This window comes from Megalobrama amblycephala, linkage group LG4 (genome assembly GCF_018812025.1).
Source record: "Megalobrama amblycephala isolate DHTTF-2021 linkage group LG4, ASM1881202v1, whole genome shotgun sequence".
NCBI classification, from domain to species: Eukaryota; Metazoa; Chordata; class Actinopteri; order Cypriniformes; family Xenocyprididae; genus Megalobrama; species Megalobrama amblycephala.
In genome coordinates this window covers 22,244,073-22,263,883 of record NC_063047.1, presented here as the reverse complement: position 1 = coordinate 22,263,883, position 19,811 = coordinate 22,244,073, and the positions used below count along the sequence as shown (strand labels likewise).

Sequence of the window (19,811 nt, the reverse complement as noted above, 5' to 3'; positions counted from 1 at the left end):
CGATTCTGACCAGTTCAATCAAGTGACATCGCAGCCTGACCGTGATGGCGACGACAACTGGCTAATCTAATGGCCTACGCGATCCTGAAAGAACCGGAGAAAAGTGCTGCTATTGGGAGGTGAGTTGTAGTCTACCAGTTAACAAACTTTATTTTATTTTCTTTAACAAACGGAGAGCGATATTTCGGCTTGATATCTCCTTTTTGAGTTTGTGTGTGGTGGTTTATGGCACATGTTTGTATGCAGCACCAAAACATTCATATGATTGGTCAAATCGGCCCGTATTCTGTACGATATTAATTCATAAAGTGTTTTATGCTTGACTATGTACCGAAAACAACATCGACATGCCATTCTGATACAGTTCCCTGCTGCTAATCCTCATTTACTGTTCAAAAATAGTATTGGTTCAATGTAGGATTTAGACAGACTATTGTAAACGTGAATAAAGAGTTGAACATGCTGTCTTATATCTTTGGTATATTCTGTCAACAGATGCTGTTCTTCACGGGTCTCTGCGGTCATCATTGTGCCATCAGACACAGTGAGAAGCTCATCAGAAAATGGAATATAATGTGTAATTTGTGTATAGAGGGTTAGGGTTAGGGTTCTTTAATGAAAAACATGGTAAGTTTTGCTGAATCTAAGTTTAAATAAAAACTATTGGATTTGTCAATGAAATATGTCTCTTCATTAGTGATGTTGTTACATTTTATTTGTTTTAATGGCCTTGAAAACAAATGCATTCAACTTTGGGAAAATGTGTTAAACTGTATTTAAATAGTAGCACAACTGTATTGTGTGAGATTATGTAATTCAAAGTACAGTAGTCAACATTTGAAGTGGATCAAAAAAGTTAGGACAACTTTGATTAAAGGTTTTGATCCGCTTCAAATGTTGACTATATTATACAAAGTATAAGTAATAACAAAGTGTAGCCTATTGTTATTGACTGCAAAGTGTGTAATGTTTAATATTTGGAATAATCCAAAGGTACTGAGCATACAGTATATACTCCCTGTAAAATAATATATTCATTGTATATTGCTTGTGTTTTCTGAAGACACTCGTAATTATTTTGTAATGTACTTAAATCACAAATAAAGTGTACTTATAACACAAAGTGTACTCATAACAGAAATAAAGTATACTTATACCACAAATAAAAGTATACTTATAACAGAAATAAAGTATACTTATAATACAATGTATATTATAACAAAAAATTATACTTTTAACACAAATAAAGTATACTTATAACACAAATTAAGTGCACTTTAATATCACTAATCAAGCATGTAATTAGTCCCTACACAGACATATACTTAAAGTGTACTAAGTATACTTGAAGTTGTTCCAATTTAGTACACATAAGTATACTAAATATACTTAAAGTTGTATTTTAATACTACTTAATTTCAACTTAAATATACTTAGTACAAAATTAGTTGTTTCAAAATAGCACACTTTTAATGAACTAATCATTAACACACTTGAAATATACTAATAATTAGTCTTGCTGCAAGTATACTTAGTATACTTTTTTTCACTAGGGGTATTACACAAATTTTTGGATTGTGAAAAAAGAAAATAATAATCACAAAGTGTGGTTGAGGTCCACTGGTTTTGCTGGTGTGCTTGTGGATGGTGGATATGTTTTGCAAAGGCATTAAGAAACCACAAAGTAGGATGTTGGACAAAACGTGTTTTCTGTGGAAGATGGTCAAATAATTTCACAACCTCTTTCAGAGAAGTCCTCACTCTAAACTATATTTGTCACACATGAAGGTGAAAAGTTAAAGATGCTGACATAAATTGACGATAAATGTGTAGAGTTGTTTGTCTGGTGTAAGAGTGCCGAAGTTACGGCCGGCAAGCAAGATGTGAGCCTATTGAGGTGGGATGCAGAGGGTTTGCAGCCCAATCTCTCTGCAGGGCCTATAACATGCTGGGCATCAAACGGGCCAGTAGACAAAAGGGCATTAAGTCAGCCAGAGAGGCAGCCAATGACCCCAGGAAACATCAGTGAAGATGTGTCCAGGTAAAACATATAATAAAATAATTAATAAAAATTTATAAATATTTTCTAATGATGAAATTCAGTGATTGTATGTAGAAATACTAAATAGTTTGAGACAAACAAAATCAGGAATTAGACAAAACTTTTCATTTCACTGGAACATCATCAAGTGTTTTCACTACCTTTTTCTTTATATAGTCTCTTAAACAGACATTGTGATGAAGTCATGCTGATGAATGTCAAAATCATGCTGATGAAAACAAAAGACAAATTGAAAGTCTTGTTGTGAAATCTGGAAATGCCGCATCAACTACTTATCTATGGGAAAATAGAATGATCATGCATGCACAATATAATATACAGAGTTACTTTTTATTATAGAGACATTTGTTTCATTATACGAGTTACTGTTTGCACCATACATTCAATGAACTGTGTGCAGTTTTTTATCAATTAAACCATGATTTTAAGTAACCAGTTGTGATCCATATTTTGTATTGATATGGAGTTAGTTCTCCTCAAACTCAATAGATTAAAACTTGTTTTCATCTTTTACAGTTGGAATTGTGGAGATATTGACTCTTCAGAAAACAATATATATTTGACAGAAGACTCACACACACACACATGTTGGCTTAAAATTGACACTTGAAGTTGACAATTTCTGTTTTTAATAATGATTTATTAATTTATCTGTCGTTATTTTTTATTTTATATTATTTTCATAATCTTTAATCAAAATAACGGTAACACTTTAGAATACTGATCCTTCATTAATGAATAACTACACAGAGTGTTTACTGGCGTGAGGGCGGGATCAACATGTCACTCACATGAGATCACAGCAATAGCAAACTACAACCATCCAACCAATTCCCCATGGACAAAATCAAGTCCTGACCTGCCTTTTTTCCCCTTGTTCAAGAATCTGTTTCACTCGGATATACACGTCACAATCCGTTTCCAGGGTTCAAAATGCTCTATCAGATGCCAAAAGCAAACAATAAACGGTGCTAATATGCACAGATGTAATACTACCAAAATATCATGATCCTAATGTTTATCTTCATACTGAAATCTCAGATGACCAGACAGTTATTCATCTTTTATAAATTGTTAAAATAGTGATGCCTGGGATACCATGAGCCTGGAAACTACAGTAGTACACCATGAGCTTTTAAAGCTTTTTTAAATCTGTGATATGTTAAGATAATATTCTCAATGGAAAAAATTAGAGGCTTGGACTCGGAAACTGTATTCCTCACATCATGACTTCCCTTACAAAAAAGAAGTTTATTCAAGTGTGCTATTACTATACGTATTATAAACTAAAAAATAAGAAAATATACTGTCAGTTGACAAAAACACAATTTTCTCAGCTTTTTGTTCAAAATGATGCTTTTTCTTAATGAAACTTACCCACATTCAAGTGTTGATAAAAAAGTGAGAGTTTTTTTTTTTTTTTTTTTTAAAGCAGAGGCTCTGTTCTTTATTTTGATATATTGCATGTTCAGATATTCATACAATAAAATATTCTGGGGACCATGAAAGTTTTGTGAAAATGATAAAAAATGCTGGCACTGGCTGACAACTTTTTTTTTTTTTTAAATGCTGGTGAGGAAAGAGTTGAAGTAAAATTAGAGGTATATTTCAAGTGTACAAATTAATACCTAAATAGCAACATAGTATTCATCCCTAGAGTGCAAAAATAATGCATTTAGTAAACTGAAAGTATGATGTTAAGTTCACTAAAAGAAAACTTACAAGTACTTGCAGTATAAAACTATAGTTACTGAGAGTATATTAATACTTTCATAAACTATAAGTTCCTATATAAGTTCACTTGCAGTATAAATGAAAAATGTAGCTGTGTACTCAAAGTTTACTACTGTTACACTTAAAGTATACTTAAAAGTATACTTTTAAAATGTGGGACAATTTAGTCTCAAGTCGTATTTTCAAATATACTACTAGTACATTGATATTAGTATATTTACTAGCATACTTAAAATATACTTGAACTTTACTTAAGTATACTTAATAAAAAGAACTTGAAATATACTTCTTTTTTCTAAGGGTTAACAAGTAAATTGGGAAGAAAAGACTATCACAACTTATGTTTTATGTCGACTTTAAAGATTTAAAAACTAAACGTGTTTGTCTAATGTGGAACAGATCGACAGTCTTTAGTGATAAGGTAAGACGATAAGATTTTAGGCAGAATAGCTCCCTGTTGTTGCTACTCTTTTTACAGTTTCAGATAATATTAATTTATTGAATTATTAAATAATAATTAATATTCATAAAATTATACTGTAATTCAGATTTATATCTTTTTTACTGGGATAATGTTTTTTGATTTGTCTGTCAATAATTCAACAACTATTCAACAGCATGATATTTAATTCCATGTGGCTTCGTTTCAAACTGTTTTTGTTAGCTGAGGAATAACAGACAAATGTAACTGACAATATTGTGTCAAAAACATATGTCACTCAATAATAACTCATTGTTTATTGAATTATTGAACTATATTGTGCTGTTGGTCTGAACATCAGCTTCATGGCCTTATGCTGATAGCTGAACCACAGTGGGGTGATGAAAACCATAAACCACACAGACCCAGCACTTCTTTTTTAATAGAGGTTGCGGTCACGGTCTCATTACCCCTTTACTTTACTTTGCATGTTTTATTTGAAAAGTCTCTGTACTGATGAAAACTGTTATTTATTGAAATTTGGAAATGTGAACATAAACAAATTACATCAGTGTGTGTGTGTGTGTGTGTGTGTGTGTGTGTGTGACATAATACAGTAGCCTATATTTCATAGGCAGTGCTGTTATGGGGCCTCAATGCCCACTGTAATGATACAATGAAATTAACAATGAACACTTGCTTTGTTGTTTATTTGTACAGTACTCACTGTTCACTCTTTTTCATAACATTGATGAAATGTGAACCGTCATTATTCTGCCCTCACAATGGCGTCTCTCTTCCCAAAGTTAGACAGATAGGTAAACTCTTTCCAACACGTAGGCTTGTGGGAGAATGCTGCTTTATTCCACACCACGATGAATATGTTGAAACTACAGAGAGGAGATGTGAATATAATAGAACTACTTTGTTATCTCCAACAAAATAAGACTAATATGAATTAATTGTATATAGTTTTTAAAATGGCTAACATTACACATTACACATTACACAGCTTTATAAGTAGTAAATTTAACAAATTGAATACAAATTAATCACAAAACTTACAATGCTTTCTACAGAGGATCACAAAATGAATGGCCTCATCCAGTTCCTTCTGTGTTGTACTAACTTTAACCCTTTGATGATCACACCGGTGTGATTAGAACGTTCAGCGCATCACGTGTTTGTTTGTTTGTTTGCTTTATTTAACAAAATTTAAAACATAATACAAAAAAAGTACAAAAAGAGACTAGTTCATACACATTTCAAAATTGTTGAGGATAAAATACACAAAAAAAGCCTTAGGCTTATTTCCATTGTGGTCCTCGATATCTTAAAAAAAAATGGACAAACAAATCATTTATGGAGTGAAACTTGCATCACGTTCAGAAACTCAATAAACAACTTCAAATTCAAACATCAATGATAAAACAACCATTTTTTTTTACTTCCTTTTAAAAAAATACTCTCATCTTGTATCTTTTGGATACATCTAGGTAATTTATTCCAAGCAACAGAACTAGTAAATAGAAAATAATTTTTTCCCATTTCACTCTTAAACCTAGGATATATATCATTTTTACTCACCCTTGTACAATGACAGTGAACCTCTCTTACAAATACATAATATTTTAAAAGATACTTTAAAACTATTTTCTTTAATATCTTAAACACCATTACTAGTTTTAAAAAAATTACTCTTTTTTTCTACTTTTAAAAGACTAAGTTTCCTATAATGTTCCTCTAGCAAATGCATCCGTGGGGTGTACTTTCAATATAACCCTACACAACTTATTTTGAGCAGTCTGCAATTTATTTTTTAATTTCTTTGAAATACCGCCGCTATACCAAAAAATTGCAGCATAATCAAAGTGTGTCTGCACTAATGCACATGCCAACATTTTTAAAGTTTCCATATCTAAAAAACCTGCCTGTCTTGCTAAGAATTTTATTCGATTACAAATTTTTGAATGAGCTAAAACAGCCATCTTTTCTCCTGTCAGATTACAATCCAAAACATAACCCAAATATTTTACTTCTCGCTTAGGTGTAATAATTTGATCTCCAACCGTTACCTCAAATCTGAAACATTTTTTCAATTTAGCAGCTAAGCCAAATAATATAGCTTCAGTTTTCCCCAAATGTAAAGACAGTTTGTTAAGGCAAAACCACTTAGAGACCCCTTCATTCTATCTACTTAATTCATGTTCAATAACATCCTTCCTCTAGTGAGAGACAATTATTACATCATCTGCATATAATAAAAGCTTATTTGAACATGCCAAATTTAAATCATTAATATATAATAAAAAAAGTAAAGGACCTAATACACTCCCTTGCGGAACCCCATATGAAATATTCAAACAATCTGAAAACACCCCATTTAAATCTACTATTTGACACCTATTTTCAAGGTAAGACTTAATCCATTTGCAGGCCATATTACTAAAACCCATCGCTTTAACTTTTAAGTGCAAAATACTGTGATTAATGGTATCAAATGCTTTTTGCAGATCTAACAGTATCATCCCACTTAACTTCCCATTATCCATTTCTTTCCTTGTATAATCTGTTAAAAATAAAATTGTTCTTTCAATGGAGTGTTTTTTTCTAAAACCAGATTGAAACTCATACTAAATATTGTGTTTAAGGAGATAGTCTTCAATCTGCTCAAAAATAATATTTTCCATCATTTTTGATAAAGCACTTAAAATTGACACCGGCCTATAATTATTACACTCTAGCCTACTACCCTTTTTAAAAAAGGGAAATAACTCTTGCTTTTTTAAACTCATCAGGAACTTTACCTTGACAAATTGAAAGATTTATGATATGGGTAACCATTAGAGTAATAAAATTGGCTGAATCCTTAAGAAACGTCACTGGAATATTATCTAACCCTGTTGATTTACTACTTTTAAGATTTATTAATTTCTTAAAAACATTACTCTCCTCTACTTTAGTAAACAAAAAACCTCCAGGTACAATACCGCATTTAGCATAATACTCTTTAACTTATTTATCATTAAATATGCCATTTTGTGCTGGAAGCTCGTTTACCAATTTTTAGAGATTCTGGGAAAGCAGTCAACTTTACTTAGGAGTGCTGACTCTATAGTTTCAGCAGAGCTGTAGCACTGCTCCAGTCTCTCCCAAATCCTACTGAGTCTGACGGCAGGATAGTTAATATGAAATGACCTTATTCGACGAGCGTGTTCAGCTGATTCTGGACCAAGCCACTTAGTTAGTAAGTCAAGCTCTTCACAAGGTTTTAAGTCAAGGTCTTCTATTGCATTTGAGAATGTTGATTTCCATGCCAAGTAATTCTCTGGTTTGTCATCAAACTTTATGAGTCCAGCAGTGAGCAGGTCTCTGCGTGCTAAGAACTTGGCTAAATTTAATATCTCTGCATTTTCAGTTTTTGCGGCATGTGGCTCATTTCCCACATTAGGTGAGTAATACCTGTTTGAGGTACAGCAATTTGATGGCTGAGAGTAATGCGATATTGTATCTTGACTATTTGCTTCTTTTTCAGATGCTCTGATTGTTGATCATGTTGGTCCTGTGACTGAATAAGTGGCTCACTGTATGAACTGACATGCTGAGGTGTTTCTTGGGAATATTGAATAGACTGCCAGGAGGTAAAAGAGCATTTTGCTGTTCTCTGTCAGCTGACTGAAGTTTTGGCTTGACCGTATGTTTTGAAGCTTGATGATGATTGTTTTTATGTGCATTTTGATCCTGAACATATTCATCAGTTCGCTTAAGTGAGTAGAAAGCTCTTTTGTTTACATTCATTTTCAGATGACTCTTCTATGTCAGCTCCATCAACTATGGCTTCAAAAGCTGTAGTTTCAGCTAAGGCAGCTTCTGCCTCTTTCTTTTGTTGCAGTGCTATAATGTAGCCTTTAAGCGTGTCTCTTCTACCTGCAGTTGGGCTTTCTTTACTTTGAGTTCAATCTCTTTTTGTGAATATGCTGCTCTTGCACAGGCAGCTTCAGCTTTAGCTCGAGCCTCTATTGCTACAAGACTGGCTGCTGATCTTCTTGAATGTGTTGATCTGGATGATTTGTGTGAATGTGAACACACTGACCTGGATGCAAGGCTCACGTTTTCCTTTGTTATCATTTTACTGTAGATTATTTGAGAAGAAGGGAAGTTCATTCACTGTTGTTGTAATCACTGTTGAGTCTGTCTTTTCACTATTCTGCCCTCACAATGGCGTCTCTCTTCCCAAAGTTAGACAGTTAGATAAACTCATTCCAACACGTAGGCTTGAGTGGGAGAATGCTGCTTTATTTCACACCACGTTGAATATGTTGAAACAGAGTGAAACTACAGAGAGGAGATGTAAATATAATAGAACTACTTTGTTATCTCCAACAAAATAACATTAATATGAATTCATTGTATATAGTTCTTAAAATGGCTGAAATTACACAGCTTTATAAATAATAAATTTACTTACAGCCAATGCTTTCTACAGAGTATCACAAAATGAATGGCTTCATCCAGTTCCTTCTGTGTTGTACCAAAGTCCCTTTAAGACAAGTCATTTCACTCGGCGGCCATCTTTGAAATGCCTCTCGGGCATCCTGGGCATCATGCAATCTCTTTGAATGGGGAAACATTAAATTCTCCAAAACTGTTCGCCAACCTTACGATTAAATTTCATATTTGAAATCACCAATGAAATCTAACAACAACCAGCTCATAAATTTAGTTTCTAAATGCTCGAATCATGACAAAAAAAACTATTTTTCAGGCTGGATCAAGCTAATGCGCAGACCTAAATGCGCGTCTCTTCGGAGGCGCGCGTCTGACTGTTTCTATAGAAACCGGCAATTCTAAGGGCCGCTGAAGTGACGCGATGACTTTATCAGTCGGCGGTTGGCTCTTATTTAGAAGGCGGGACTTATTCCGCCATATTGCGCGTTACACTTTCTCCCATTCAAAACAATACGAGTGACACGTCTTGTGTTATTCTATAGTCTTTGGTTGTACCAAAGTCCCTTTAAGACAAGTCATTTCACTCGGCGGCCATCTTTGAAACGCCTCTCGGGCATCCTCATCATGCAGCTCCTATCTCTTTGAATGGGGAAACATCAGATTCTCCAAAACTGTTCGCCAACCTTACGATTAAATTTCATATTTGAAATCACCAATGAAATCTAACAACAACCAACTCAAAAATTTCGTTTCTAAACGCTCGAATCATGACAAAAAAAAACTATTTTTTCAGGCTGGATCAAGCTAATGCGCATGCGCAGACCTAAATGGACTGACTGACTGTTTCTATAGAAACCGGTGATTCTAACGGCCGCTGAAGTGACGCGATGACTTTACCAGTCGGCGATTGGCTCTTGGCTTTAGAAGGCGGGACTTATTCCGCCATATTGCGCGTTACACTTTCTCCCATTCAAAACAATACGAGTGACACGTCTTGTGTTATTCTATAGTCTTTGGTTGTGCTAACTTTAACTGAATATATCTGTCATGGAATGTTACTATGGCAACTATTTTTAAAGGAAGCTACTATTTGAATTGGAATCAATAGGTTGTTTGCAATCACGTGGTTCTGGTGACGCGCGAAATTCCGGTGGAGGGCCAGCAGTGAAAATTAGAATGAAGGAGATGGAGAAAAGTCCTTTCTTTGCTGGTTTAGAAAGGTATAAACAGAAAATCACAACATATGTTGAACGCGATCCTTATGCTATGAAGAGGAGCGACTTTCCTGCCATCGAGGAGGCAGATATAGAGGATGTGAAGCTGCCCTTACGCCGTGTTCAGTTCTAGTCTGAGTTTGTTTATATCGCGCTGCCTTTCTACTAGTGAAGTTAGAGCAGTATTTTGATTTTCTGTCGTGATTGTGAAAAATGTCGCCATTGTAGGTAATTTATGCTGAATCGAGAATTGTAATAGGATATCGTTCGTGGAAAAAAAGGACGGTAATACAATTTTCGCCTTGGTTGAGAAGGTGAGGGAAGACGACTAGCAAATTTAATAATGTCACTAAATAAACCCACTGCCTTTCACTCAAAATAATCACATACTTTGCTGAGTTTTGTATTTGGTATTTGTGTAATAATTAACATTATGTTTTAGAGTATGATCACTCGGCTTGTGAATGATTATAACTTGCACACAGCCACTTCAAAACTGTTCACGAGCTTCTATGGTTTTGATTTTGGTTGTCATTTGTTGAAATAAATACAAAAATACAGCGTGTCTGTGTCCTGAACGTTACCCTCCGATTCTCCTCTGTGGTCATATGGGAAAGTGAATATTTACAAAAACAACATTAAAACTAGTTACATTTACACGCTTCCAACAAATAAATGGATCGACTTCTGTCAGCTTGTTGAACACATTTATTTTATTTGGACATTTTCTAGTTCTACCATACGACGGCTGAAGCAGCAGCGCGTGACACTGTTCTCATGGTAACCAGATCAACATTGTGAACAGAATACTACAAAACTGAAGTCAAAATACCAAATTATAATAGGATAAAATATATTCTCCTCCCTGTAAACGATAGCATGAAGAATGTTAATATTTAACCAAGTCAAAAAGGTAAGCAGGTATATTCATTTAAGTATCAGCAGACGCAAAACGCTATAAAAGGCGACAACTTTTAAAGTTAAAAAACGAAATAAGTTATAAAAAACGGTATCAGTTATGTAAACGATATAAACACCTTCTGGGTTCTCGATTTTATCGATTTGAGCAACCATAAACGACGCAAAACATGCGAATTTTGAGTTTTTGATAGGATTCCTATATAGAAACATCACTCCCTGCCTTCCAGACTCATTCGCGCTGCTGCTGTGACGTCAGGTGCAAACAACCTATTAAAAACAAAACATCAAATTAATGATCCAGAACAGTCATATAAAAGCTAACAAATGACTAATGATGATCTGTTTGGATAGAGCAGAGAATCAGGGACATCCTTTTCTCCCTTTCAAGAGATTCATTGGTTAATTTTTTTTTCTCTAATTAGTAATGAGGATTTGCCACAAGCAACTAACAACAGTCAGAGTAGGTTCCCATGTTTTCAAGAGGAGATTTTACAGCTTCTTTTGATCACTGTTGGAAGTAGTTTTATGTGTAGATTTGTTTTAATTCAGTGATTGAGATGGGAATGTGGGGATTTAGTTGATTTATCAAGTCAAATATTTATACAGTGCTTCTTACAATACACATTGTTTCAAATCAGCTTTACAGAAAATCATAATGTTAATGTTTATAATATCTTAATGTCTTAGTCGCATTTCGAGAGGGTCGAAAATATAGTTTACTTGTTGCGATGATACATGCAATCATGCAGCTGAGATATATCATGCTATGTGAGCATACTGTATACTATATATCCAACTTTATATTAAGAGAAATAAAAAAAATAAGAAAAAAAATCAGCCAGTTGAGATTTGCTATATAGTATAGCTTTATGTACGTGTACTGTATGTTTGTGTATATGTGTGTCACAGTGTGTATGTGTGTAAAAATGACCCAAGAGCAGAGAAGTTCAGGCAAGAATTTATTTGATATCAGGGACAAAACAAAAATTCGGTGGGGCCGTACGAATCCTAGACCGTGTCCAGGACAATTAAATGGAGAATATGAGAGAGGTCAAAGTAGGCAAGAGGTCAGACAGACCGACTGACCGTAGAATTCTACTGTATGTAGAATTATCTAAATTTATTTATTCATGTCAAACTATTATTTAACATGACTGAATAAATCTACATTAGTTTGCGCTGATAAAAGTCTTTCTACCAGCCAGATCAGACATAACCCCTATGGAAAGAAAATATATTTCCCTATATATGAATGATCAATATATTACATGATTTAACAGTATATTTGAAAATATTCAGAAAAATATATTGCATAAACATATTACAATATATTGAATAATACATAAGGAATTGCTGCATTTCATATATTGAAAAATATGTGATAATATATTTACTAATATATATACATTAATATCATAATGTATGTAATTTTATATTCTGTAATATACTTCATAATATATAGATTTATATGTGATCAGATATGGTACTGCATGCATAATATATTGCAGATATATTTACTCATGCAGTATAAACACATATATGGTAAAAAAATATATATATATATTATGTAACACATTTCTTATATTTTAGAATTATTTTCATTTTAAATGTTTCATATTTTTTAGTTAACAAAAGCACACCTGCATGTACTAAAGTTTCTACCAAAGAGACTATCACTGTGCTATAACAGCTGTTACTTTTTAAATAAAGTTATTATAGTCTTAATGGTGTTCAGCCAATCATAAACCTAACCACAGGCTCTACTCTTCAGCACAATGATAACTCCCAAAACATACCAGAAATAATACAATTTTAAACACTAACAGATATCCCCCTATATCAATATTGAGCAAAACACATGAAATAGTACTTCATTTTAACATTCACTCTCCTTTAACAGTCAGAAGCAAAGCATGCTGCTTGAAGTCTGTTGTAACCACTGATTGTAACTCATTCCATGAATGTGTGTATATGTGTGTACAATACATTCACATTTATATGGGAACATGTATGTGCAATATCGGTACAAAATAAAGGATAAAACTTTATGAATGTAATGCTATTTTTGTCTTCATTCATAAATATTTTATATGTATCAATATATAGCCATACATGGTCAATGCATATATTACAGTATATTGAAAAATATAAGCAGAAGTTTCCCATGTATGAAAATGTATTATATTATATATCGCATTATATTTTGCAGTATATTCCCATATATTTTTGTTCTGTAAGGGAAAGCAGCTTATAACTGAGACAGGAACATTATGTCCAGTCAATTTAGTCTAAACTATTCAACTTAAAATGTATTTGTGAAGCACTGTTTACAGTTAATAATCTTGAAGCTTTATTGAGTTTTGTGATGTTTTAGTGATGCCAGTGGAACTATTGATTATCATAAATGTAGTGTGATGTGCATTTTTACTCAGAATCTCAGAATGCAAGAACTACTCTGAAAGAGGTCAGAAGATGTAATTCATAAAAAAAGCTTTATTTGACACTTCTTTGTGGAAATGAAAATAAAATCATACATCAAATTATAAAAAGACTGTACATATGACACATTGTTCAGTGGTCTTATGAAAATATGATTGTGAAAAAAAAGGCTTTTTACAACCCAGCGCTCAGATTAATAATAATAATAATAATAATAATAATAATTTAATCATCATATGCATTAGGAAATGTTTTAAATATTTTTTTGTTGTTTATTTTTTCATTGAACTCCAACTATGAAGTCATTTGAAGGATGTTGGTGCTGATGATGTTGATGTCAGGATGTTCTTCTGTGGCGCAGTGACAGTTGTACTGTGGTGCACAGACTGCTGGCTCCTGTAAAATCAGAAAAAGTTCATTGAATATAATTGTATTAGTTCATTTAGTTAATTGTCATGTGTCTCTGTTTGCCAGAGGAGTTTGTGTCTTTGTATTGAATATGTAAAGGATGAGTAAATAAACTTAAAGCAGATATTCTCACCTCTTCTCAAGAGCCTTTATGATATTTTTAGTGAATTTTGACTCTGGATTCATGCATTTCCTTCCTGCACCATTCTTCAGAGTGACACTGTGAAACAACAAAAGCAGTGAGTTGAAACTTACTCAAGATAGTTTGTAGAGTTGATGAACATTTAAATAAATTAAAGTATACAAATGTAGGCTATACTTACATAATCTCATGTTTGCGACAAGATGGACTTGGAGGGATGATTTCAACCTTCTCAATGTTCTTCACTAAAACCATGTTTGCACCTTTGTCTGCACAGAAGCACCTGCCCTTCAAAGACTTTCCCTGCCCTGGAAAAGAAATTTCATTATAGTCTGTTAGCTGCAGAACATAACCATAACCAAAGATACAAGATATGCTGAATGATCTTGATCTACAACTAAATCAAACTCACCTTTCACTCCTACAGCGATCAGGCAGGCAAGAAGAACAAAAGCTGCAATAGTATTCATTGTCTTCTTGTTCTTGATGAACTGTGCTTGTCTGTGTCAGTGAGATTATGACCGAAGGCCGTCAGAGCTCACTTAAATACTCTAGGATCAGGGGTTTCCCCTCAGTTTTTGTTCTTGTTTTTTGTTTTGTTTTTTTGTTTTTGTTTTTTGGGTTTCACTACTCCAGCTTCCTCTCCTTTTGTGATTTCTCGGAAGCACCTAAACCATCTTGAAGAGAACCTTTGATTTAAGGCACTATGAGCTGAATTTTCCAGGAAAGAGGAAGTAAATATTGTTTAATTAGACTGAAATATTGATGTTAATTATGTTTTGGTTTTATTGGCTGTTTTTCTAAGCACATCACATTCTCTTGTATATTTTGTGCACAAATTAAGGTAGCAATACATATAAGCAGAAATTGCACAATAAATCTATTTATCAACAAAATCTTTTGCAAAATACAGTAACTTATAATGAAGCAAAACACTATAATGGAGCAAACAAATTACATTTTGTTTAAAAAAATAAAGGTAAAACACACAGTGTTAGGCACCCAAGAATCACCCAACAATTTCTACTGAATCTTGGTGATCTTGTAGTTTAACACCTTGAAGATGGGATTTGTTCGATGCAGACTGATTAGCAGTTAAATTGTTAATATGGTCTTTATTGAAATCAGATTTCTTGATGATCAAGTAATAAATCTTAATCACCCACTCCCTATAACCACTAACACCACAACCAGCAGCAATAGATTTTAAAAAAGGGGTCTTCCATCCAAGTCCTAACCAGACTCCACTAGCAGCAGAGTATTATCTGCTGGTCGTCATTAAAGGAAATGTTCAATGTAACCCCAAAGTTATAGTTTTTATTTAGACTGAGTCACTAACAACATTAGAAAATATGAAAATGCTTATAAGCTTTCTAAGTGAAATATACAAATATTTACCCACGGACTCAGTACAGATGACAGTGCTGTCCTCTTACACTAATTTTGGGACTGTGAAATAAAAAAAAATAATAATCACAAAGTGTGGTTGAGGTCCACTGGTTTTGCTGGTGTGCTTGTGGATGGTGGATATGTTTTGCAAAGGCATTAAAAACCACAATGTAGGATGTTGGACAAAACGTGTTTTCTGTGGAAGATGGTCAAATAATTTCACAACCTCTTTCAGAGAAGTCCTCACTCTAAACTATATTTGTCACACATGAAGGTGAAAAGTTGAAGATGCTGACATAAATTGACGATAAATGTGTAAGAGTTGTTTGTCTGGTGCAAGAGTGCCGAAGTTACGCCTGGCAAGCAAGATGTGAGCCTATTGAGGTGGGATGCAGAGGGTTTGCAGCCCAATCTCTCTGCAGGGCCTATAACATGCTGGGCATCAAATGGGCCAGTAGACAAAAGGGCATTAAGTCTACCACAGAGGCAGCAGAAGTTGCTTCAAGGTGGCTATGGATCAGGCTATGGAAAGCTGTGGGAGGGGTAGTGCGACCTGGACACAAGCCGGGGCTTGATCAACCCCTGACTGGATCGCCTGGGCGAGGGTGTCTGATTGTTGAAACACCCAATGACCCCAGGCAACATCAGTGATGATGTGTCCAGGTGCATCACATCGTGATGTATGATAAAAGTGTCCAGTATATGTTATTTATTTATTCTATAAACAATTCATGGGTCGTGTTCTTCAAATGAGACTGACTTGGTGAGTCAAATGTTTCAGGATAACTTAAACCAAACCTTCAGGATTTACTTTAGTAAAAGAAATCTCTAGCCTATATGCCACATACAGTTTAAATATACAGCAAAATACGATTTGTTTGCAGATTTTTAAATATTTGAATTATAAACATTTTCTAATGATGAAATTCAGTGATTGTATGTAGAAATACTAAATAGTATGAGATAAACAAAATCAGGAATTAGACAAAACTTTTCATTTCACTGGAACATCATCAAGTGTTTTCACTACCTTTTTCTTAATATAGTCTCTTAAACAGACATTGTGATGAAGTCATGCTGATGAATGTCAAAATCATGCTGATGAAAACAAAAGACAAACTGAAAGTCTTGTTGTGAAATCTGGAAATGCCACATCAACTACTTATCTATGGGAAAATAGAATGATCATGCATGCACAATATAATATACAGAGTTACTTTTTATTATAGAGACATTTGTTTCATTATACGAGTTACTGTTTGCACCATACATTCAATGAGCTGTGTGCAGTTTTTTATCAATTAAACCATGATTTTAAGTAACCAGTTGTGATCCATATTTTGTATTGATATGGAGTTAGTTCTCCTCAAACTCAATAGATTAAAACTTGTTTTCGTCTTTTACAGTTGGAATTGTGGAGATATTGACTCATCAGAAAACAATAAATATTTGACAGAAGACTCACACACACACACATGTTGGCTTAAAATTGACACTTGAAGTTGACAATTTCTGTTTTTAATAATGATTTATCTGTGCACATTATTATTTTTATTTTATATTATTTTCATAATCTTTAATCAAAATAACTTCCCTTCTTCTTGCAGCATCTTCTCTTCTCTGATGATGTGTTTACTGGCGTGAGGGCAGGATCAACCTGTCACTCACATGAGATCACATCAATAGCAAACCACAACCATCCAACCAATTCCCCATGGACAAAATCAAGTCCTGACCTGCCTTTTTTCCCTCATTCAAGAAGCTGTTTCACTCGGATATACACATCACAATCCGCTTGTTAAGTCTGATGTCACATGTCACCACAAACCACACAGACCCAGCACTTCTTTTTTAATAGAGGTTGCGGTCACGGTCTCATTACCCCTTTACTTTACTTTGCATGTTTTATTTGAAAAAACTCTGTACTGATGAAAACTTTGATTTAAATGCGAAAATAAACAAATTACATCAAAGTGGGGAAAAAAAACTGGTGTAAAACTGATATAACTACATAGTTTTTTCAGGAATTATTAATAAAGTAGGCTATATTTGTAATTTATAGGCAGTGCTTTTATGGGGCCTCAATTCCCACTGTAATGATACAATGAAATTAACAATGAACACTTTCTTTGTTGTTTATTTGTACAGTACTCACTGTTCACTCTTTTTCATAACATTGATGAAATGTTAACTGTCAGATAAAAGCTATCAAATGACTAATGATGATCTGTTTGCAGGATAGAGAAGAGTATGAGTGAAATCCTCCTCTTCCCCCCCTTTCAAGAGACTCATTGATTAATTTTTTTCTCTAATTAGTGATGAGTATTTTCCACAAGTATGTAACAACAGTCAGAGTAAGTTTCCATGTTTACAAGAGGAGATTTTACAGCTTCTTTTGATCACTGTTGGAAGTAGTTTTGTTTTATTTGATATCAGGGACAAAACAAAAATTCGGTGGGGCCGTATGAATCCTAGACCGTGTCCAGGACAATTAAATGGAGAATATGAGAGTGGGCAAAGTAGGCAAGAGGTTAGACAGACAGACTGACTGACCATGTCTGTGTGCTTCATGTAGAATTATCTAAATTTATTTATTCATGTCAAACTATTATTTAACATGACTGAATAAATCTACATTAGTTTGCGCTGATAAAAGTCTTTCTACCAGCCAGATCAGACATAAAGCAGCTTATAACTGAGACAGGAACATTATGTCCAGTCAATTTAGTCTAAACTATTCAACTTAAAATGTATTTGTGAAGCACTGTTTACAGTTAATAATCTTGAAGCTTTATTGAGTTTTGTGATGTTTTAGTGATGCCAGTGGAACTATTGATTATCATAAATGTAGTGTGATGTGCATTTTTACTCAGAATCTCAGAATGCAAGAACTACTCTGAAAGAGGTCAGAAGATGTAATTCATAAAAAAAGCTTTATTTGACACTTCTTTGTGGACAATGAAAATAAAATCATACATCAAATTATAAAAAGACTGTACATATGACACATTGTTCAGTGGTCTTATGAAAATATGTTTGTGAAAAAATGACTATTTTACAACTCAGTGCTAATAATAATAATAATAATTTAATCATCATATGCATTAGGAAATGTTTTAAATATTTTTAGTTGTTTATTTTTTCATTGAACTCCAACTATGAAGTCATTTGAAGGATGTTGGTGCTGATGATGTTGATGTCAGGATGTTCTTCTGTGGCGCAGTGACAGTTGTACTGTGGTGCACAGACTGCTGGCTCCTGTAAAATCAGAAAAAGTTCATTGAATATAATTGTATTAGTTCATTTAGTTAATTGTCATGTGTCTCTGTTTGCCAGAGGAGTTTGTGTCTTTGTATTGAATATGTAAAGGATGAGTAAATAAACTTAAAGCAGATATTCTCACCTCTTCTCAAGAGCCTTTATGATATTTTGAGTGAATTTTGACTCTGGATTCATGCATTTCCTTCCTGCACCATTCTTCAGAGTGACACTGTGAAACAACAAAAGCAGTGAGTTGAAACTTACTCAGGATAGTTTGTAGAGTTGATGAATATTTAAATAAATTAATGCATACAAATGTAGGCTATACTTACATAATCTCATGTTTGCGACAAGATGGACTTGGAGGGATGATTTCAACCTTCTCAATGTTCTTCACTAAAACCATGTTTGCACCTTTGTCTGCACAGAAGCACCTGCCCTTCGAAGACTTGTCCTGCCCTGGAAAAGAAATTTCATTATAGTCTGTTAGCTGCAGAACATAACCATAACCAAAGATACAAGATATGCTGAATGATCTTGATCTACAACTAAATCAAACTCACCTTTCACTCCTACAGCGATCAGGCAGGCAAGAAGAACAAAAGCTGCAATAGTCTTCATTGTCTTCTTGTTCTTGATGAACTGTGCTTGTCTGTGTCAGTGAGATTATGACCGAAGGCCTTCAGAGCTCACTTAAATACTCTAGGATCAGGGGTTTCCCCTCAGTTTTTGTTCTTGTTTTTTTTTTTTTTTTTTTTTTTTTCCACTACTCCAGCTTCCTCTCCTTTTTCTCTTTTTATTGTGATTTCTCGGAAGCACCTCCTAAACCATCTTGAAGAGAACCTATGATTTAAGGCACTATGAGCTGAATTTTCCAGGAATGAGGATGTAAATATTGCTTAATTAGACTGAAATATTGATGTTATGTTTTGGTGCACTGTAAACCCAAATAATTGGCAAAACTCAAACAATTTGAAGCAATCAGTTGCCCTCAAAATTTTTAAGTTAAGAAATTCAAAGTTTAAGTATGCAGAACTGGCAGATTTTTATTTTGTACTCATACATTTTAATTGTTCTTAACTTAAAATGTTTGCGTACACTAATTCATTCATTTAACTTTTCAGGTAGAACATTTTTATTAGTGTAAACTTAGCTAGCTATAACAAGCTAATCCAGACAATGCTAACTTGCTAATTTGCTAACATGTTAACAATAGCATGGTATACCATATGCTGAATGAGTGCAGCAATATAAAGCATTTAACATACTTGCTCTCAAACCAATCCGCATGCACCACTTGTCACCATTATGGTAGCCTCGCGTAGCCAGACCTTCAGACTGACGGCAGAAGGTCTGGACTCTATCACAGCG

General features: G+C 33.9%; 2 protein-coding genes across 2 annotated transcripts; both read right to left on the bottom strand.

Annotated features, from left to right (window-relative positions):
- Positions 1-13,274: 13,274 nt before the first annotated feature.
- Positions 13,275-14,351, bottom strand: LOC125267057 (C-X-C motif chemokine 11-6-like). The gene is made up of 4 exons (XM_048188339.1): positions 14,203-14,351; positions 13,972-14,098; positions 13,782-13,868; positions 13,275-13,636 (listed from the first exon to the last, which is right to left on the bottom strand). The coding sequence occupies exons 1-4, from the start codon at positions 14,258-14,260 to the stop codon at positions 13,543-13,545; spliced, it is 366 nt and encodes a 121-aa protein (XP_048044296.1). The 5' UTR covers positions 14,261-14,351; the 3' UTR covers positions 13,275-13,542.
- A 3,742-nt stretch (positions 14,352-18,093) lies between these two features.
- LOC125267056 (C-X-C motif chemokine 11-6-like) lies at positions 18,094-19,765 on the bottom strand. The gene is made up of 5 exons (XM_048188338.1): positions 19,709-19,765; positions 19,004-19,283; positions 18,773-18,899; positions 18,583-18,669; positions 18,094-18,437 (listed from the first exon to the last, which is right to left on the bottom strand). The coding sequence occupies exons 2-5, from the start codon at positions 19,059-19,061 to the stop codon at positions 18,344-18,346; spliced, it is 366 nt and encodes a 121-aa protein (XP_048044295.1). The 5' UTR covers positions 19,062-19,283; positions 19,709-19,765; the 3' UTR covers positions 18,094-18,343.
- Positions 19,766-19,811: the final 46 nt, after the last annotated feature.